This window comes from Stenella coeruleoalba (genome assembly GCF_951394435.1).
Source record: "Stenella coeruleoalba genome assembly, chromosome: 11".
Classification (NCBI taxonomy): Eukaryota; Metazoa; Chordata; class Mammalia; order Artiodactyla; family Delphinidae; genus Stenella; species Stenella coeruleoalba.
In genome coordinates, this window is record NC_137157.1 from 89,804,732 (window position 1) to 89,827,005 (window position 22,274).

Sequence of the window (22,274 nt, forward strand, 5' to 3'; positions counted from 1 at the left end):
GTAAATAGAAGCTTGTAGGGATTGCTTGTTCGGGCTGTTTCCTTTTAAACGTTTCAACACTATCTGACTGTCCGCTGAAATTTTCTGGATACAGCTCTAAATGCAGTGATGTACGTAGAAATGTGTATAGAAGCTGTGTGTGTGTGTGTGTGTGTGTGTGTGTGTGTGTGTGTGTGTTTAGGCTGAAAGCTCTACTTTTAAAAGGTATTAAAAACAATCTACTTTTTAACATCTCCTGAAATATTTGGTCTCAGCCCAACAAAACCACCGAAATCTTGTAAAATTTTAATAAGCAAGGTTGAGAATCTGCTATCTGTTATCTGGCATAAATATGACTCTAAAAGGATTCCTATTCTCAAAGCATTTATAACACACCCAGAAAAAAATGACTAGATAGAATAAGATGAAAAAAAATCACTCTCAGAAATATATGCCAATTATTTCATATCTCTACAACAGCGTTACCAGACACTTTTATCTAAAATATCTAAAGAAAAATCCTGCGGCTTATTTCAGAATGACAGTAAAGGTACCACCATATTCCTATAGATTCAGGTAATCCTAACACCCTAATCTCATAGAGCTCCACTGGATTACAAACATATCAAAAGCAATTCTATGTCTTATTTACCTTTTCATTCATTCACCCCACAAATATTTATTGAGTGCCAGCATCTCCCACTTGAAAAGAAAGACAGAAATCCTAGGACTGAGCAGTTCCTCCATTATAGCCTGCCTCCCAGAATCAAATATCCAGGCCATCTGCCCTGGCTTTGCCCCTCCCTTTGTGTTTGTGTATCAGGAGCAGTGACCCTCTGTCTGCTCAGAAGTGGCTGACACTTTTTGCCCTGTCTCGTCCATCCAATGACATCAAAATTTTACAGAAGTTTAAAGAAACTTCTCACAAAAACATTTTGTATCCCTGTACTGTACTACAGAAAGATGCTCAGACTCTATGCCACGTCCTTTAAGGACTTCACAAATACCAGTATATTTTAATTCCTACAACAACCTTGTGAAGTAGGCACGTTTTATATATGACGAAAGTTAGGTACAGAGAAGTACCTTGCCCACAGTCACATGGCCGCATGAAGCCAGAGTGGGGTCCCAGGACTCTGGAATCAGAACCTATGCTCTGATATGCTCGACTGTCATGAAGAATAATGCTTAGAAAAGAGGCGCTAAATTCCTTAACTTGGAATATCTGGTTTTCTTTAATTTACAATAATCTTTTGATGTTCCCAACTGCCTGCCCTTTGTTACAAAACTTCTATATAACCTGGCTTCCCCACTTGCCTCCTACGAGCAGTTCTCTTAGGGTTACTTGAGATGCTGCTGCCTCCCAGGCTTGAAGTCCTAAAAATTCCTGCTGAATAAAACATAACTCTCAAAAAGAAAAAAAGACTGATATCCCATTTTGTACAGACATATAGTTTTTCACTGTATGAATGCTTAAAGTGACACTTTCTCAGAATAGGTTTACCTTGCACTGTACTGTGATCAAAGTTGATCTGATCAGTCATCACCCTTGGAATTGGGTTTTTGCTTTATGCCTCCATCACTTGGGTTTCATTAATTCTTTCATTTTTTAATCATTTAAGAAAATAATCCAAACTATGTAATTCACTTAGAAAGTAGGCTTTTTTGGAATGGTGGGCATAAGGGAATTAGATGTGAACGATTTCCACGTAGCATCTACAAGTCACCAAATTTTAAAAAGCCACAGACTTAGGACTGTTAGATTCATACTTACATCTCCTGTAAATAAATATGTAGAAATAATGGCAGTTGCTGGGGGAAGGGCACAAGAGCAGCCCTTGCCTGCAGTTCACACACTGTTGGTTAGAGATTTTCTCTGTTGGCAGGGATGATCATACCTGGCACCAGTCGTCGATAGGTGTTGAGTTGCCACCCGCTGTCCCTGCGAGTCCAGGCTATTTAATATCCTCACATTTGGAGTGATTTTTTACAGCTCAGTAAAGACTACCGTTCCCACTGAAAGTGTTTTTCACCAGGGTTTCAGCAAAGTTTTAAAAATGAAGGGGTGGGAGGTAATAAAGAATTTTCGAAAGATGTGGAACATAAAAAAAATAGATTGGTTGAAACCACAGGGACAAGGAAGCAAATGTTTATGAGAGATTACGGAGAAATGAAGATAAATGACATATCTTTTGATGAAGATTCTGTTATAGAACATTCCAGGACTTTAGAGTACTTTTGCTGGGCAACACATGGACATCCAGGGTACTTCCTGCCCACCTGGAAACTACCTGCCACATCAAGTTTCCTGATATGTCTTTTGACTTGATTCCCTGACCTCTAGCACTTTGACTGTTCATCTACCAGAATCACCCTTTTGCCAACGTAGATTCCCATGTCGAACACCAAGAGCAGAAACCAATCCCTGCCCTTATATTATTTTCAGTATCTTCAGAGGTTTGACTAAAGAACTCTTTTATTTATTATTAATTATGAAGTCCACGTGCTTATTATTATTATAGATATGCTTACTCTACAAGATGCAAATAATTTTAGATATCTGGTCATTATGGTCCTGTAAATTCAACACAAAGTTTCCCCATCTGCTCTGTTTCCGAGCAAGAGATATTATGATATTGTGGAAACAGCTCCAGTCTAGGTCCTGGTGCATGAGGATTCTAGTCCTAGCTCTGCCACTGACTAGCTGTATGACCTTAAAGAAAGCGTTTTCATTTTCTCTGCTCCAATTTGCTGAGCTGTGAAATGGAAGGGGCCAAGTTTCATGCTCTCCACAATCCAGTCTAGATATAAAATTTTATTATTTTTCTATATACATGTTAAAGTAGCCCTAAGTTAAAAGTGGAAATGTTTTCTTCAGGTGAATAGTAGACCACTAGCACTACTAATTTTAGCTCCTGTTATGAATGCTCTGTTTTTCAAGCTCAATCCAGATATTCAGACACTGCTGGACAGAGAGGACAGTTTTACTAAAGATGTCTTTATTTTCATTCCAGCAGACCAACTTCCTGATAATATTCCGTTCTTAAAAATTTTTAAGTTAATCTTAGAACACTCTATTCATCTATCAGTTAGAGGCATGGTCTTTAGACAGGGATGGTTACTTTTTATTCTGCTTCACGTGTTGACATTTTTCCAAATACTTCTTGCAATAATTTGAATAATACCTACTATCTCTCTCTTTCCATATATATATAAATTACTGCCCAAAAGGCATATTACAGAACCATAAAATTTTCTGTTTGTTTAACTGCTTACAAGTTCAACTAAAGTTCACTAAAACACACCATGATATATATTTCCTTTTGTAAATCAGCTTAAGAGTTAGTCTTACATTAAATGTACTCTAATTGAATTCTTTATAAGCTATAAGAATAAGATGAACCTTTATCTTAATATTTTTAAAACACAATACTCATACACAAATATCTACTGAAATACGGTACATGGTTTATACTGTAGTGTGAGCCTATATAATTAGTTTTCCATGGCTAGATAGTGGTAGAAATTAATTATATATTTACAGGCTCCTTCCCTGGTTGATTTGTTGGGAGGTAATCTTACTGTCAAAAACTAATTTGCTCACGGTTTCTGATATTTGATGTAAAGTATAATTGATATTATCTAGTTCCATCTCCTATGTTAAATCTTCTCATTTGATGTGATTTGCTCCATTTTCCTAATAGCAATTACTTGGCGAGCTGTCAGAGGTAACTCGTATTTGTTCCCTCAAGGCACTTACTTCTTTTTAATGTAATTTTTTGGATTCAATCTCTGGACTTAACACCCTCCAAACATTCCAGCTGTGCCTAGTTTTCACTGCAAAGTGCCAAAGAGACTAAATTTAGAGGAAAAAATGTATAGATTCCATTTTTAAGAACAGTTCAATTTTACTGGCTTTGTTGGGCTTGCTTGCATAAATTCCCTTCTGAAGCAGTATCTTGCATGAATCAGGAGCTTATCTACACGTCTTTCTTTAATCCTTGAGAATTTCTACTCAGTTTTAGTGGCTAAAGGAAAGTGACTCATTTGGACTTAATTGTCAACAGAAAAGTACATTTTCCACAGGGTCTAGTAATTCTGACTTCTTTCAGAGAAAGAAAAAAAACAAAGAGATTTTTGTTTTAAGCAGAACTTTATATTTGCGAGAGATAGAAGGCAAGAGTTAGGAAGTGACGGTGATCGTACAAAAGTACAGCCACACCAAGGTGACCCATCATCCCAGTTTGCTCACAGCGGAGGGGTTTGGAGGGATGTATGTGGGACTCTTGGTTCTGACACTTGGAGAGTCCCAGGCAAACTGGGAACAGTCAGTCAAGATTTCTTTTCGGATTTGGAGATTCAGCACCCTTCGTTCAGCAGAAGAAAGTTTGGGGTGGGCTTCTGCTCTCCAAGACTTGCCATCCGTTGAGGGGCCATCAGTTCTCTACCTTCAGCCTCATATAACCAAGAGACAGTAATAGCAAAGGGAGAAGAGCAGTAACTGGGTGGTAAGTAAAAGGGAGTGGAGAAGGTAGCAGGGGACAGAGCCAGGTGATTTCATGAGTCACTCCTGATGCCCTTTCCTCCTCGTGGAGGATGACATCAGTTTCCATGGAAAAGCCACCTTGGTTTCTGTTTCAGAGCAGGTGATCATGATTTGAGGAAGGCCCTTCCCCCACTTTTTCATTCCAGGGGTTGGAAGGATGAGGCAGGAAGGAGGACCAAGAAAAGGGGAAAATATGCAAGTAAATAAAATTATGACCTAATTCATGAAAAATTTTCCTATGGTTTCTCTGTATATTATATGAATATTTAAGTGTGTAGTTCTGATAGGTTATACTGATAAAGTTGCATTACGTAGCAATGACAGATGGGTGAAACAAGGCACAGAAGATTTGGTGAGCCTGTCTGCAGGCCTGATTGTGACAATAACACAGGTTTTCAGTTTCTCACAGTATTATTTGATGGCTAGCCAAACGCTAGCTGTTCTTGTTTTTCTGAAAGCAAAAAATGTGAATCATATCATGGAATGCGGAGCTGAAAGCATTTTTTGTTTTGTTTAAGCTTTAAAAGCAGTAATTTAAACTCTGACACTTTTGAAATCCTAATGTGAGAATTCACTAACTCTTCATGAAATTATGTGCCGAGGACATTCTTGTTAAGGGTACACTGCATATACATTGATGACTTTGGTGTGTGCTAAGTATTACATTTCGGTGATGTTTGCTGTATTTTGATTGCTCAAACTATTTTATTGGCCCAAATATAGGAACATTGTTTTGTGGACGATAATAATCATAATATAATACACTCGATTATTGAATATATTAGAAATGTTTCCAGGCCTTGAATTGCAGAGGGGTCAGCAATATCTGTTTCTCTCCCATCAAACTCCATGGCTTGCTCTGTGAATTTGACCCCTACTCATTCCCTTCCTCTTTGCCTCTCTCCTTCTCCCTCCCATCCCCCTCCAAGAAATAGCAGCACATAAACTCTTCTTTCAGTCCTTCTCCCATCCTTGTTTCATACCCTCCCACCTTCCCCACCCACTGGCAGGTGAGCGGTGGCTTTTAAAGAGGCAGTAGAGAACCAGGGCTGCTCCCCCCTCTGGTTTCCACAGGTGTTACTCATTTGCTGTGAAGGTGCCTTTGAGGGTGGTGTGTTGTTTTTTAAGCAAGAATTACAAAGTGATGTGTGTGTGTGGTGTGTATTTTGATGTTTTTGATCTCTGTGGAAATTGGGAAGGCCTCTTTTACAATCAATATGACCTTATATTTGGGCCAATTTAGAAATTAAATGTAAATACTCTTCTAGCCAAAGGACCAGATTACCAAAAGGCCTGCTTTTTGTATTTCATCTACTAATTCTGAATTTTAGAATAATTAAAGTTGTGCCAGTGCAGTATCTAAACTTTACCTAAATTATAAGTCACTGCTCTGTATCTTTGATTCTATACAAAAAATTTGCCTTTTGAGAATTTGGAACTTATTTTATTTCAGTTATTAAATTATTTTGTTTAAAGTTTTAACTATTGTGTGTAGTTTAATAGGGAAGATGCACAAATAATATTTTATAATAGCCTAAATCATGGTTTAAAAATTACTGAAAGTTATTATATATTCTGTCACATCTACCTTTTTTTTAATACAAATCCCCCTGTGGACTTTTTTCCTTAATAATATGCTTTTGACCTGTAGTCATAAACATTTTTTAAGTAATTAGGGGGTTGCTTTATTCCCATAATAAAAAATCCAGAGGGAGGCACATACTAGGTAGTTTCACATAATGAAAAGTCCAGGAGCCTCTTAACTTTTTCTTTTTCTAAGAATTTTTCTCTTTAACTTTATTTACATGTTGTATTATGTAGACAAATTTCCTAATTTTTAATCACTTTTTATTTCTAGGTCAAACCTAGATAACTTGGTCACAATTCATTATTTTTGTTTTTATTTATTTATTTATTTTTATTAACTTTTTATTTTATACTGGAGTACAGTTGATTAACAATGTTGTGTTAGTTTCAGGTGTACAGCAAAGTGATTCAGTTATACATATACACGTATCTATTCTTTTTCCAGTTCTTTGAAATTGTCATAGAACAATTTCATAGTCATAAACATTTAATTAAAGACCATACCATTACCCTCACCACATTCCTATTTTAACAAGGAAACTTTCTAAATTTAATAAATTAGCATTAAGATGATGGCAGAAAGGGGTATGGCTTGAAAAAATTAACAATACTTTTAAATTACTTGTTTATTTTAAAGCATACTCCTTTTATCTACTGAAATATTACCCCTCTTCTTAACAAATTACTTGGAAACAGCAGAATTAAACACTTTTGTATATAATATATATTTAAAATAAGGAGTAAGTAATGCTTTCTGTTATTGATATTTAGGCTTCTAGTGCAGTTAGAAGTTCTTATTAACGGAAACTATAAAATAATCAGAAATCTCTTGACCTACCCTGATCTTGTGTGATTCCAGGTTCAAATTTAGTTTTCTTGACATTTATTACTATTAGTACTAATGTTTGCTATTGGTGTATCCTTTTTGATTGTGAACAAATGTGTAGAATATTTAAAAAATAATTTTCAATAATTATTACATCAGGTAGGATTGGAGGGTTGTGCATGTCTGTCTATACATACATATATATGTATATATATGTATATATATTAACACACACAAATCTGCTATGGATTTGCAAGGAAGTTTACAAATAAATAGCCAACAGGGTCCTGTCAAGGTATAATTTGTTTTCCTAGCCTAGGTTTATATTTTCACAATTCCGAATTAATGATTTGTCTTTTTATAGAAACAAAGGATGGAGTATGGTCCAAGAGCAACTGACATTCCCTCTGCTCCATCACCTCCTCCAACACCAGCTCCTGTTCCTGTTCCCCTCCCACCTTCTGCTTCAGCACCTGTGTCAAAGGTCCCAGCAAATGTAACCCGTCAGAACAGCAGCTCCAGCGAGAGTGGTGGCAGTGTTGTGCGAGATAGCCAACGACAAAAACAAGTTCCTGTTGACCGTAAGTTTCCTAGGGAGGCAAAAAATATACAGTTTCTCCTGGGAATTAAAAGCACTCTAAGTAAAAATTGTTTATTATTGGTTCTGCTGGTAATAAATATTATTAAATATACAGAATAGTCCTTGCACGGTACTTCATAGATTGCAAAGATTTTCACCTCATTTCTCATCCTCCAAGTAATTCTGAGAAACAGGAAGTTCTGTCTACTCTCTAATGGGTGTATTTCTACATATTCCAATATATTGTGGTGATTGAATACAGACTCTGGAGCCAGACATGCTTGAGTTTGTATCGTGAAATATCACTTGCTGGCCACGAGACTGTCAAGAATTTGATGATCCTCTGTATGCTTTAATATCTGAAAAGGGGGGGACAGTGATATCTACTTCATAGGATAATTGTGAGGATTTCATGAAATAATGCATATAAAGCATTTAGACCAGTCGTTCTCAGCCAGGGGTGATTTTGCCCCCTTCCCCTGGGGACATTTGGTATTTGTCCGGAGACATATTTTGATCACAATTGGGTGGATGCTACTGGCATCTATTATAATAAGTAGAAGTTAGGGATGTAGTTAACAACATCCTAAGATGAATGGGACAGCTTCCCTCTCCCCCGCTCACACACACACAACAGAATCATCTGGCCCAAAATATCGATGGTACTAAGGCTGAAAAAGCCTGATTGATTTTAACCAATATGACACATTATAAGCAGTTAGTAAATATTTACTCTTATCGTCATCAGTATCACCATCATAGTCTTCCTGCTTCTCTTCCTAATATTTGCCATATATATATATATATATATATATATATATATATATATATATAGTTTGTGTGTGTGTCTATATACACACACAGTCACACTAGCTTAATATAATCAACCTGCCAATAGCACTTTCAAATTTGCCCTCCAAATTCAGAATTTTAGACTTCAACTTCATACTTTCATAAATTGAAGTTTTATTTTTCATGTGACTGGTTAAATCTGAAAACCAGATTTAAATAAGTTAAAACAAAAGACCCTATGGCCAACTTTGGATTATCCTTGTTAGTACTTGGGAACAGCAGGGTGGACAATTTGAAAACTGAAGATAATTCTAAGATAATTTTTATTTTCTTTTATCTTGTAGCATATTTTATCTTGTCTGTTTAATCTTCAAATTATGTTTTTTAAAGTATTATAAAATTACTTTGCTTTATCGATACTTGATACATAAAAATTCTTGGAAGACGAGAGCCAGGAAGATGTTTCCTTAATATGATAAAAGTATATAAAGTGTATGTGTGTGTAAAGGATATTTTTCATTCTCTCAAATGGCTTCTCCTAGGGCTCAGTTCTGGGTTCTTTTCTCATATAAACATACTTTTACTGTAGATGATCACTCTATTTTCATTTCTTTCAATATTGTTTATACTGTTGGAAAAGGAGTGACTTGAAAATTTGTCTTCATATCAAATCTCATCTCTGGCATCCAGATACAAGTTTTTTTATTTTATTTTTTTTAATACATCTTTATTGGAGTATAATTGCTTCACAATACTATGTTAGTTTCTGTTGCACAACAAAGAAAATCAGCCACATGCATACACATGTCCCCATATCCCCTCCCTCTTGAGCCTCCCTCCCATCCTCCCTATCCCACCCCTCTAGGTCATCGCAAAGCACAGAGCTGATCTTCCTGTGCTGTGCTGCTGCTTCCCACCAACCATTTTACATTCGGTAGTGTATATATGTCCATGCTACTCTCTCTTCGCCCCAGCTTCACCCTCCCACCCCATGTCATCAAGTCCATTCTCTATATATACCTCTTTATTCCTGCCCTGTAACTAGGTTCATCAGTACCATTTGTTTTGGGTTTTTTTTAGATTCCATATATATGCGTTGGCATATGGTATTTGTTTTTCTCTTTCTGACTTACTTCACTCTGTATGACAGACTCTAAGTCCATCCACCTCACTACAAATAACTCAATTTCGTTTCTTTTTATGGCTGAGTAATATTCCATTGTATATGTGGGCCACATCTTCTTTATCCATTCATCTGTCGATGGACATCTAGGTTGGTTCCATGTCCTGGCTAATGTAAATAGTGCTGCAGTGAACATTGTGGTACATGACTCTTTTTGAATTATGCTTTCCTCAGGCTATATGCCCAGTAGTGGGATTGCTGGGTCGTATGGAAGTTCTATTTTTAGTTTTTTAAGGAAGCTCCATACTGTTTTCCATAGTGGTTGTATCAATTTACATTCCCACCAACGGTGTAGGAGGGTTCCCTTTTCTCCACACCCTTTGCAGCAGTTATTTTTTCTACCTTTTTTGATAATGGCCATTCTGACTGGCGTGAGGTGATACCTCATTGTAGCTTTGATTTGCATTTCTCTAATAATTAGTGATGTTGAGCATCTTTTCATGTGCCTCTTGGCCATCTGTAGGTCTCCCTTGGTGAAACGTCTATTTAAGTCTTCCACCCATTTTTTAACTGGATTGTTTTTTTGATATTGAGCTCCATGAGCTGTTTGTATATTTTGGAGATTAATCCTTTGTCTGTTGTTTCATTTGCAAATATTTTCTCCTATTTTGAGGGTTGTCTTTTTGTCTTGTTTATGGTTTCCTTTGCTGTGCAAAAGCTTTTAAGTTTAATTAAGTCGCATTTGTTTATTTTTGTTTTTATTTCCATTACTCTAGGAGGTGGGTCAAAAAGATCTTGCTGTGGTTTATTTCAGAGTGTTTTTCGTATGTTTTCCTCTAGAAGTTTTATAGTGTCTGGTCTTACATTTAAGTCTTTAATCCATTTGGAGTTTATTTTTGTGTATGGTGTTAGGTAGTGTTCTAATTTCATTCTTTTACATGTAGCTGTCCAGTTTTCCCAACAGCACTTATTGAAGAGGCTGTCTTTTCTCCATTGTATGTTCTTGCCTCCTTTCTCATAACTTAGGTGCCCATATGTGTGTGGGCTTATCTCTGGGCATTCTATCCTGTATCATTGACCTATATTCCTGTTTCTGTGCCAGTACCATTCTGTCTTGATTACTGTAGCTCTGTGATATAGTTTGAAGTTGGGGAGCCTGACTCCTCTAACTCCGTTTTTCTTTCTCAAGATTGCTTTGGCTATTCGGGGTCTTTTGTGTTTCCATACGAATTGTAAGATTTTTTGTTCTAATTCTGTGAAGAATGCCATTGGTAGTCTGATAGGGACTGCATTGAATCTGTAGATTGCTTTGGGTAGTATAGTCATTTTCACAATATTGATTCTTCCAATCCAAGAACGTGGTATATTTCTCCATCTGTTTATGTCATCTTTGATTTCTTTCATCAGTGTTCTATAGTTTTCTGAGTACAAGTCTTTCACCTCCTTAGGCAGGTTTATTCCTAGATATTTTATTCTTTTTGTTGCAACAGTAAATGGGAGTGTTTCCTTAATTTCTCTTTCTGATTTTTCATTGTTGGTGTATAGGAATGCCATGGATTTCTATGCATTAATTTTGTATCCTGCAACCTTACCAAACTCACTGATTAGCTGTACTAGTTTTCTAGTGGCATCTTTAGGATTTTCTATATATAGTATCATGTCATCTGCAGATAGTGACAGTTGTACTTCTTCATTTCCAATTTGTATTCCTTTTATTTCTTTTTCTTCTATGATTGCTCTGGCTAGGACTTCCAAAACTATGTTGAATAAGAGTGGCAAGAGTGGACATCCTTGTCTTTTTCCTGATCCTAGTAGAAATGCTTTCAGTTTTTCACCATTGAGTATGATGCTCACTGTGGGTTTGTCATATATGGCCTTTATTATGTTGAGGTAGGTTCCCTCTATGCCCATTTTCTGGAGAGTTTTTATCATAAATCGGTGTTGAATTTTGTCAAAAGCTTTTTCTGCATCTATTGAGGTGATCATATGGTTTTTATTCCCTAATTTGTTAATATGGTGTATCACATTGAATGATTTGCCTATTTTGAAGAATCCTTGCATCCCTGGGATAAATCCCACTTGATCATGATGTATGATCCTTTTAATGTGCTGTTGGATTTTGTTTGCTAGTATTTTGTTGAGGATTTTTGCATATGTGTTCGTCAGTGATACTGGTCTATGATTTTCCTTTTTTGTGATATCTTTTTTCTGGTTTTGGTATCAGGGTGATGGTGGCTTCGTAGAATGAGTTTGGGAGTGTTCCTTCCTCTGCAATTTTTTGGAAGAGTTTGAGAAGGATAGGTGTTAGCTCTTCTCTAAATGTTTGATAGAATTCACCTGTGAAGCCATCTGGACCTGGACTTTTGTTTGTTGGAAGATTTTTAATTATGGTTTCAATTTCATTACTTGTGATAAGTCTGTTTATCCTTCTAATTCTTCCTGGTTCAGTTTTGGAGAATTGTACCTTTCCAGGAATTTGTCCACTTCTTCGTGGTTGTCCATTTTATTGGCATTTAGTTGTTTGTAATAGTCTCTTATAGTCCTTTGTATTTCTGGAGTGTCAGTTGTGATTTCTCCATTTTCATTTCAAATTTTATTGACTTACGTCCTCTCCCTTTTTTTCTTGATGAATCTGGCTAAGGGTTTATCAATTTTGTTTATCTTCTCAAAGAACCAGCTTTTAGTTTTATTGATCTATTGTTTTCTTTGTTTCTATTTCATTTATTTCTGCTCTGATCTTTATGATTTCTTTCCTTCTACGGAATTTGGGTTTTCTTTGTTCTTCTTTCTCTGGTTGTTTTAAGTTTAGGGTTAGATTGTTTATTTGAGGTTTTTCTTGTTTCTTGAGGTGAGATTGAATTGCTATAACCTTTCCTCTTAGAACTGCTTTTGCTGCGTCCCATAGGTTTTGGGTTGTCATGTTTCGTTGTCATTTGTTTCTATGTATTTTTTGATTTCTTCAGTGATCTCTTGGTTATTTAGTAGCACACTGTTTAGTATCCATGTGTTTGTATTTTTTACAGTTTTTTTCCTGTAATTGATTTCCAATCTCATACCATTGTGGTCAGAAAAGATGCTTGATATGATTTCAACTTTCTTAAATTTACTGAGGCTTGCTTTGTGACCCAAGATGTGATCTATCCTGGAGAATGTTCCATGTGCACTTGAGAAGAAAGTGTATTCTGCCACTCTGGGTGGAATGTTCTATAAATATCAATTAGATCTATCTGGTCAGTTGTGTCATTTAAAGCTTGTGTTTCCTTATTTATTTTCTGTTTGGATGATCTGTCCATTGGTGTAAGTGGGATATTAAAGTCCCCTACTCTTATTGTGTTACTGTCAATTTCTCCTTTCGTGGTTGTTAGCATTTGCCTTATGTATTGTGGTGCTCCTTTGTTGGGTGCATAAACATTTATAATTGTTATATCTTCTTGGATTGATCCTTTGATCATTATGTAGTGTCCCTCCTTATCTCTTGTAACAGTCTTTATTTTAAAGTCTATTTTATCTGATACAAGTATTGCTACTCCAGCTTTCTTTTGATTTCCATTTGCATGAAATATCTTTTTCCATCCCTTCACTTTCAGTCTGTATGTGTCCCTAGGTCTGAAGTGGGTCTCTTGTAGACAGCATACATATGGGTCTTGTTTCTGTATACATTCAGCCAGTCTGTGACTTTTGGTTGGGGCATTTACGTTCAGGGTTATTATCGATATGTATGTTCCTATTACCATTTTCTTAATTGTTTTGGGTTTGTTTTTGTGGGCCTTTTTCTTCTCTGTGTTTCCCGCTTAGAAGAGTTTCTTTAGCATTTGTTGTAAAGTTGGTTTGGTGGTGCTGAATTCTCTTAGCTTTTGTTTGTCTGAAAAGCTTTTGACTTCTCCATTGAATCTGAATGAGATCCTTGCTGGGTAGAGTAATCTTGGTTATAGGTTTTGCTCTTTCATCACTTTAAGTATATCCTGCCACTCCCTCTGGCCTGCAGAATTTCCACTGAAAAGTCAGCTGACAACCTTATGGGGATTCCTTTGTATGTTATTTTTTGTTTTTCCGTTGCTGCTTTTAATATTTTTTCTTTGAATTTAATTTTTATTAGTTTGATTGATATGTGTCTTGGTGTGTTTTTCCTAGGGTTTATCCTGTATGGGACTCTCCATGCTTCCTGGACTTGGGTGACTATTTTCTTTCCCATGTTAGGGAAGTTTTTGACTATAATCTCTTCAAATATTTTCTCAGACCCTTTCTTTTTCTCTCCTTCCTCTGGGACCCCTATAATTTGAATGTTGGTATGTTTGGTGTTGTCCCAGAGGCCTCTGAGATTGTCTTCAATTCTTTTCATTCTTTTTTCTTTATTCTGCTCCTTGGCAGTTATTTCGACCATTTGTCTTGCAGCTCACTTATTTATTCTTCTGCCTCCGTTATTCTGTTATTGATTCCTTCTGGTGTATTTTTCATTTCAGTTACTGTGTTTTCATCTCTGTTTGTTCTTTAGTTCTTCTAGATCTTTGTTAAACATTTCTTGTATTTGCTCAATCCATGCTTCCATTCTATTTCCAAGATTCTGGGTCATCTTAACTATCATTACTCTGAATTCTTTTTCAGGTAGATTGCCTATTTCCTCTTCATTTATTTGGTCTTGTAGGGTTTTACCTTGCTCTGTCATCTATGACATTTTTTTTTTGCCATCTCATTTTTTTTTTTTAATGTGTGCAATTGTGTTCCTGTTTTACTGGTCTTTTGGCCTGAGGCTTCCAACACTGGAGTTTGTAGGTTATTGGGTTGAGCTGAGTCTTGGTGCTGAGATGAGGAACTCTGTGAGACCTCACTCCGATGAATATTCCCTGGGGTCTGAGGTTCTCTGTTAGTCCAGTGGTTCAGACTTGGAGCTCCCACTGCAGGAGCTCTCCCCAACCCCAGGGTCACAAATCAAGATCCTGCAAGCCACGTAGGGTGGCAAAAAACAAAAAAAGAGAGAGAGAAAAATAACAAAATAAAAAATAAAATCAGGCTAGGAAACTAACATATGTTAGAAAGAATGTAAAAATAAAAATATAGATGAATCAACAACCAGAAGGTACATCAGTACCACAATAGTAAAAAAAGAGGAGGAGGGAAAGGAAAACAAAGGGGGGGGGGGGATGGAAAGACCTTGGCTGTGGAGGGTGGGGCCTAAGTAAGGGTGAGGTTTGGGTGGTGGGTAGGGCCAATGCTCAGGACCCACAGGGCTGGAAAAGGCCCTGGGGGCTGTGGGCGGTGGGGCTTAGGCTCAAGGAACAGAAGGGGCCCAGGCGTGCCCCCCCACTCCAGTCTCAGAGGGCGGGAGACCTCACCTGGGAGCCTAGCAGGCTACCTGGGCTCGAGTGGGTGGGGCAAATGCCCTCCTCTCCTCTGCTGCTCCTCCGGTCTGGGTTCTGGGAGGGCCCCTCCCGCCCGCCTGCCTCTCCTGATCTCCCCGGCCTCCCTCCTATGCCCCCAAGGACCCACGTGGCCTGGAGGGGGGTTTGGAGGGCGGGGGATCGGGCTGGAAGCTCAGCAGACTCCCAGTGCCTGAGTGTGCAGGGCAATCGCCCTCCGCTTCTCTCCCACTCCTCCCGGAGGGCGTCTCCCGCCTGCCTCTCCCGTTCTCCCCTCGGCCTCCTTCCTATGCCCCCAAGGACCCACGTGACCTGGAGAGGGCAGGGGATTAGACTGGGAGCTCAGCAGGCTCCCTGTGCCCAAGTCCAGATACAAGTTTTGAACTATTAACTTTATAGCTGAGATTGGAACTTAAGATTCAAGTTCTCATCTCAGTAAATCATAGCCCTATCTCTTCAGTTGTGGTCACTCTTGATTTAAAGAAAATTAAAAAGAAGACACTGAAACTATTACTATTTAATTGTTCTGGAAATTCTGGTTAAATGCAATAAGCACAAACCTACTTTTATATATTACTTTCTCAGCTGAAGTATAGCCAATTAAAATTACCTTCTCATCCATATCGTGACCTTACCAAAGAACTAATGGAAAACTGAAGTTTTGGAAAAATGATTAGCTCTTTCTGTGTGGCAAAAACAACTATGCCTGTGTATGTGTGTGTATGAGAGTGTGTGTGCATAAATATAACTGGCAAGTAAATTTTAAAATATTTTTGTGTATTTTTTGAAAAGATGCTTTTATTTTTTTTTCAGACACGAAAGACATAGTTTTGAGATGAGAAAGTTCTGTAAATGTTTTTGTTGATTTCCCTAAGGAAAATTTTCCTCTCAGAAACTTTCTTCATTCTTCCCACAAGTTTATAACATCTCCCTTCTTTGTTGCGTCAGCACGGTAATCTTTGACACAGTGGCACTCTTTTTCCAGGCCTGGGGTCAGGGTTCATAGGCATCCAGGCCCAGTTTTGGAACAGTCTGTGGGCTGGGACAGTTTGTTCTTTGTCCTAGTCTAAGAAACTAAGAATAACCTAGTGGGAAAGAGGCATGGTTAGAATACTTTAAAGATAGAGAACCCGCCTAATAATTGTGACTCATCATTTTCAAGTCTGTTTTTCATAAGTCAAAGGGTGACACTGGTATGTAAAACATAAACATATGTCCCCAAATTTACACATGTACTTGTTTCCTTAAACTAATAAAATTTTGCATTTACTTATGTAATGTTCCTTTTAAAGATAGCTCAGAAGTATAGTTTGACATTAACTGTAGTCCTTTTTATAAAACAAATATTTTCTTGATAGCTTTCTTTCTTGAGCACTTTTTTGAAGAATATTTCTACTGAACGAATATTGGGGCTTCTCAACAGTCTTTTTAGAACCAAATAGACATGCTTCTTTACTGGTAACCAGGTCTCTTTCAAAATATACCTTGTGTGGTACTTGCGTTCTCTGCTTATGGCCTAGACTTCTGATAAGAGTAAAATGGAAGGAGCTGTAAATTGAATACTCACCCATAAAAATGTTACCAAATAGCTATGAACAAGGGAAAAAAGTCAACAGACCTATTTTTAAAATATCACAAGTAGCGAGAACCCGGCTCCTTTTCTGAAGTGTTTACTGCGTTTATTCAAACTAGCTGCTTGGAGCCCTGTGTCATATAAGCTATTCAGTTTGACTTGTAAGATTCAAAAAGGTTCTCTTCATCACTTTTGAAGATATCAATGCTTCAGTTGTTTTGCATGTCTTCCATTTCCTTTGAAATGTTAGTCCTTTTATATGAGTTTAATCTTTTGTAATCAGAAGTGTTGTTTTAGAGAGAGGTGTAAAGTTAGTCTGGTGTGTTGTTATGTGCTAGAACATTGCCAATGGAAACCAAAACCAGGAACACATTAGAAGAGGTTTTTATATTCCCTGGAAAGAGGTTATGCTGTGGACTGGAAATGATCCCACAGTGGCTAAGTCAACAGATAAGGAGATAACTATTTTAGTGTGGTTATACTTTTTCTCTTGTATTTCTTTGAGATGTACTCCTATGTTGTACGGCAGTGTGACTACATTGTACTGATTTAAAAGAGTTAACTAATGAAATGCATGTCCTGTATTACTTAAATATAACAATCAATAATATTCCCTCTTACTCTCTTTAGCCCCCTCATCCTCCCTCCTTTCCTCCCTTCCCTTCTCTTATTTCTCTTTCTTTTGACTTCTTTCTTTTTCAAAAGGTTTCCTGAGTACTTGAGGCATTAAAAATAATTAGGCTGCAATAACACTATTTGATTATTTCACACTTTCATTTATTTCCCAGGGGCACCAAACACTTTCTAAAAATACTTTCCCTGAAAAAAACAATCAGAACAATGGTCACAAAAGCTTCCTTAGTGACCAGGTCACTGTCACTTGCCAAGTTAGTTAATTGGATTACTGTATCAGTTCTTTGCATGTAATTCTTGAAGGTGATATACAAATAATGTATCTCTGTGTGTGTGTGTGTGTGTGTGTGTGTGTGTGTGTGTGTGTGTGTGTGTCTGACTCACATTTTAAATGCATCACTTTATCTGTTATATTGAGAAAAGGATGGAGAGTGAAGAGTGGGGTCATGAAGAGTAGAAGCAGAGAGACCTGTAAAAAGGCTGGTGGCTCAGACCAGGCAGCTAATAGAAAAAAATGGAGTGAAGTGATTGGGCTGTGTGGTGTATTCTAATGGTAGGACCGACAGGATTTGCCAATGGATTGGATATAATCGAGGGCAGAGGGGAGTCAGGCATACCTACATGGTATTTTGTTGGGGGAACTGGAAAAATAGAATTACCAAGTTGGGAAGTCTAGCATAAAAGTAAGCTTCAGGAAGAAGATGAGTAATTCGGATGTGAACATGTTATGTTTGAGATAGCTAATAGACATCCAATGAATATATCAAATAGGCAGTTGATGTATATTGGTCTAGAGTTCTGAGGACCAGTCTGGACTAGAGAAATAATTTGGGTAGTCATCAGCTTTTAAATGGCATTTAAAGCCAGGAGACCAGGCACAACAATCATTGATGGAGTGAGTGCAGACACAGAAGAGGTCAAGGACTGTGGCCTGGAGAGTTGGGGAGATGAGATGAGCATCTGAGAAAAGGATGCTGAGGAGAGGCCAGTAAGACAGGAGGAAAATCAGAGAGTGTGGTGTCCTGAAGGCCATAAGAAGAAAGTGTTTCAAGGAGGGAGCGCCTTCTTCAAGTGTTGTTGATAGATTAAATGAGGAAACGACTGGGGATCAACCATTGGAGTTTAGCAAAATGGCATGGAGGGATGGGGCCAAAAGTCTGATCGCAGTGAATTCAAGAGGAAATTGGAGAATGGGAATTGGAGTCAGCTGGTATAGACTGCTTCTCATGGAGTTTTGCTAAAAGGGGAGCAGAGAAATGGGCAGTAGCTGGCAGGGGATGTGGGGTTAAGAAAGGGCTTATTTAAACATAAGAGAGAAATAAAATAATAGCATGCTTGTAAGCAGATGAAATGATTCAGTAAAAGAGGAAAATTGATAACATGGGAGAAGCAGGGGGGAAGTTACTGTCAAAGTATTCAAACAGACAGAGGACACGGAGACTAGTGCACATGTAGAGGGGCTGGCCTGAGGAGAGTGGAAACAGTTCATCTATAATGTAATAGAAGGAAGGCTGGCAGAGTGTACGGGGAAAGTGCTGGTGGTAAGGAGAGCTGCTGGGGGAACTTCGGGAGGTTTTCTTTTAGCTTCTTTATTTTACTCAGAAATTATGCAAGTGAAATCATCAGCTCAGGGAGAGGACTGAGGGCTGGGAACTGGAGGTTTGCAGAAGGAAGAAGATAGGAAATACTTGTCTGACCATGGACAGTTATACGGTCCCAGGCAGGATTTCTCAACCTGAGCCCCTGTGGACATTTGGGGCTAGATAATTCTCTGATGTAGCAACGTGACCTGTGTGCATTGCAGAATGTTTTGTCCATCCCGGGCCTCTACCCACTGCATGACTGTAGCTTCCTTCCCCCTTGCCCCCTGTTTGTGACATCCCAAAGTATCTCTAGCCATTGCCAGATGTACCCTGTGGTTAAAATTTCCCCCAGTTGAAAGCCACTGGCCTCAGGAAATGTAGTATGAATGTCACAGACCATTAACAGCCCAATGGAGGTTCATGATCGTGAATTTAACATGAGCTCACTCAGCATTGTTGTGTTCTATTTGGCATGCAGGTGCAGCACAGAATAAACAGAAAGTGAGATTTAACAAGGGTGGGGGGGCTTGCCAGATGAACACAATGAAGAAAGAAGAGACAGGGAGTGATTTTAATAATTGATCACAGAGTTTATACTTGGTGAGGATGAAAGGAAAGATGGTAGGAATACTAGATCGTAAGTCCTGTTGGGGTCAAAGGATTCTTGGCATTGGGGTTCTAGAGAGAGCAACAACTGTTAGGGCTTTCAAAAGTAACCTCCTCTGTGTTGGTATCTAGGAAGGAAATCTCAGATGGAGGAAGTGCAGGATGAACTCGTCCACAGACTGACCATTGGTCGGAGTGCCGCCCAGAAGAAGTTCCACGTGCCACGGCAGAATGTGCCAGTTGTCAATATCACTTATGACTCCACCCCAGAGGATGTGAAGACATGGTTGCAGTCAAAGGGCTTCAACCCTGTGTAAGTCTCTCTGGGGATACTTTACAGTTCTGTGTGTATAACATGCAGTGTTTTCAATTTGATCACTAAGATGTCACAAGTGACTCTTAGAAAATGTGAGAACCCGAACTGCACCTGTTTCCATGCTCAGGAAATGACTCTAGCCATTTTTAGCTAAAAAAAAAAATTGGAGGAAGGAGAAATAACTATCATTTGATGGTACCCCATTTTCTCGATGGTGGTGTCTGTTCATCATTGGTCCCTCGAGCAGTCTCTTGGCAGCTTTGAGGCTGGTGGCTGTCTTTCTGCCTCAGAGGGTCACACAGGCTAGGTCTGTAGTCTTACCTAGACTCCCCAGACCGCAGAGGACATACAGCAGAACCTTTCCTCCTGCTGCAGCATAGAGATCCCAGGCAAATAAAAAGTAAGTGACGTTACTTATTGTAGGTTATAATCTAATAGAGCTTTCCTTTAGGAAAGCCACAGTGAAGTTTCTATTTGTCTATAATTAAAAACTTGTAAACATTTTCTCGTGTATTTGGTAAACATATTTGAATATATGTATTTGAACTATTTGACGAATACATATTCAAGAGCACTGGACACATTATAAACTCACCCAGTGTGACTGAAAACATGAGGTACACTGGTTAGTCAGTTGCTTGGCTACTAGAAAGTTATCCATTCCTTCTACGAAACACCAAATTTCAAGAAATTGGTAATACACAGTAAAGATAATAAACCCAGTTGACTCTTTTTTGACACTTCATGATCAGTGATCTTATATAGCCTCAGGGTCGTCATCACGACCGTCCCATCATTGCCCTAAGCACTCTAGTACCATTTATGAGTTCCAGTGTATGGAACACCTAGAGAAGAGAGGTTGTAGCAGGACCAGAAATCTTTCTTTTGTTTTATCCAGACAGTATTTTATTTATTTGTTTGTTTGTTTGTTTGTTTGTTTTGCGGTACGCGGGCCCCTCACTGTTGTGGCCTCTCGCGTTGTGGAGCACAGGCTCCGGACGCGCAGGCTCAGCGGCCATGGCTCACGGGCTCAGCCGCTCCACGGCATGTGGGATCCTCCCGGACCGGGGCACGAACCCGTGTCCCCTGCATCGGCAGGCGGACTCTCAACCACTGCGCCACCAGGGAAGCCCTATTTTTAATTAATTTTTATTGAAGTATAGTTGATTTACAATGTTGTGCTAATTTCTGCTGTACAGCAAAGTAGCTCACTTATACACCTGTATGCATTCTTTTTTATATTCTTTTCCATTATGGTTCCGCCCAGGATATTGTCTGTAGTTCCCTGTGCTATACAGTAGGGCCTTGTTGTTTATCCGTCCTCTATATAATAGTTTGCATCTGCTAACCCCAAACTCCCAGTCCATCCCTCCCCCTTGGCAACCACAAATCCAGACAGTATTTTTAATGCTCTATTTCCCTCTTTTCCTCCTTTTGTTTTTTCAGAACTGTCAATAGTCTTGGAGTATTAAATGGTGCACAACTTTTCTCTCTCAATAAAGATGAACTGAGAACCGTCTGCCCTGAAGGGGCCAGAGTCTTTAGCCAAATTACTGTACAGAAAGCTGCATTAGAGGTACGACTTCTCAACCTAAGGTGGTGTTTTTCTGCATTAGTCAGGAGTATGGACTGCAATTTGAAAGCTCTGGAAACAGTATTTATGTCCATATAGGTCACTCTCTTTGCCTTTCATGCAGAGCTGAATTCAACTTGGTTCAGCTTTAGTAATCTGTCACTGGAGACCATTAGCGAGCATTTTCAGGGAGATTAATTTGTTATAAGTGCTCCTATAACATGAAGCTTGAGCTCCATATACTTTTGGATATCTAATGAAAAGCCTCATGTTCTCATTTTACGTGCACGACCTCTGTAGGAATTTTATTTACTCATTTACTTCGGGTGAGTAAATGCCTTAAGAGGCCAGAACTCTTTTACCTGTCCTTAGTATTTAGTTTGGAGATTCTAGCAGGTTAGAGGTTGTCAAGTCTTAAAACCGTGGCTGTGTGCCTTAGGCCTGCTTATACATATAAATAATCAGAGGGAAAATATTAGGTAGGGATCATTGCAAACAGCGGGCCCCGAAGCGTAATTCTTTAGTTATAGCTGTTTCTATGAAAGAAAAAGAGTAAATGTTTTCTAGATTGGCTGTTCTTAAGGTTTCAATATCCTACTCTACTTAACGTGGGCTGTGTAAGGGTAGTAGTTTCTAACTGTTACATCTCACAGCTCTCAATAGCTTTCATGAAAATTAAACTTAGACTCCAATGAAAGGGTATAGGCTTTGGCGTGAAATCAATACGTAATTATCTCTAGCAGGTTTATTGTATAAATTCAACAGTTAAATAACTCAGGAAAATAGCTTCGTGCATACAACCCTGTAACCATTCTCACTCAGGAGAAATTATATTTCCCTTGGAAATTTTTCCTACGACATTCATCTTGGTTGATTCTATATTAGACTTTTTGTATATTGAATGTGAGTCGGGATTATATCTTTTCTGAGGCAGTTTTGTTACCATTATACCTTCTAATTTTGTTGAGAAGGTATAAATTCCTCCTTAAGGATTATGATAGAAAGTTCCATATTCCTAACCTTTCTGAATTCCTTCAGTCCAGACCCCCTATCACTGTCATTTCCCCTGACTTCCCATGTGCTCCTGGCCTCTAGCTCCTGTTCCTCTGGATGTGAATTAAGGCAGAGACTTCCTACCTGAGGTTCTTCGTCTTCCCCAGGCACCTTCCCATCATGCCCTTCTCTTGCATCTAGTTCATGGTT

The 22,274-nt window shown here is 38.4% G+C and overlaps 1 protein-coding gene across 6 annotated transcripts in view; it reads left to right on the forward strand.

Annotated features, from left to right (window-relative positions):
* EPS8 (EGFR pathway substrate 8, signaling adaptor) overlaps positions 1-22,274 on the forward strand; it is a 261,244-nt gene that overhangs the window by 235,764 nt on the left and 3,206 nt on the right. For all 6 annotated transcript variants that reach the window (XM_079936969.1, XM_079936968.1, XM_079936971.1 and 3 more), the window contains 3 exons: positions 7,303-7,519; positions 19,315-19,495; positions 20,945-21,074. In XM_079936969.1, coding sequence (XP_079793095.1) covers positions 7,303-7,519; positions 19,315-19,495; positions 20,945-21,074 — 528 coding nt within the window. The remainder of the gene's footprint in view (positions 1-7,302; positions 7,520-19,314; positions 19,496-20,944; positions 21,075-22,274) is intronic.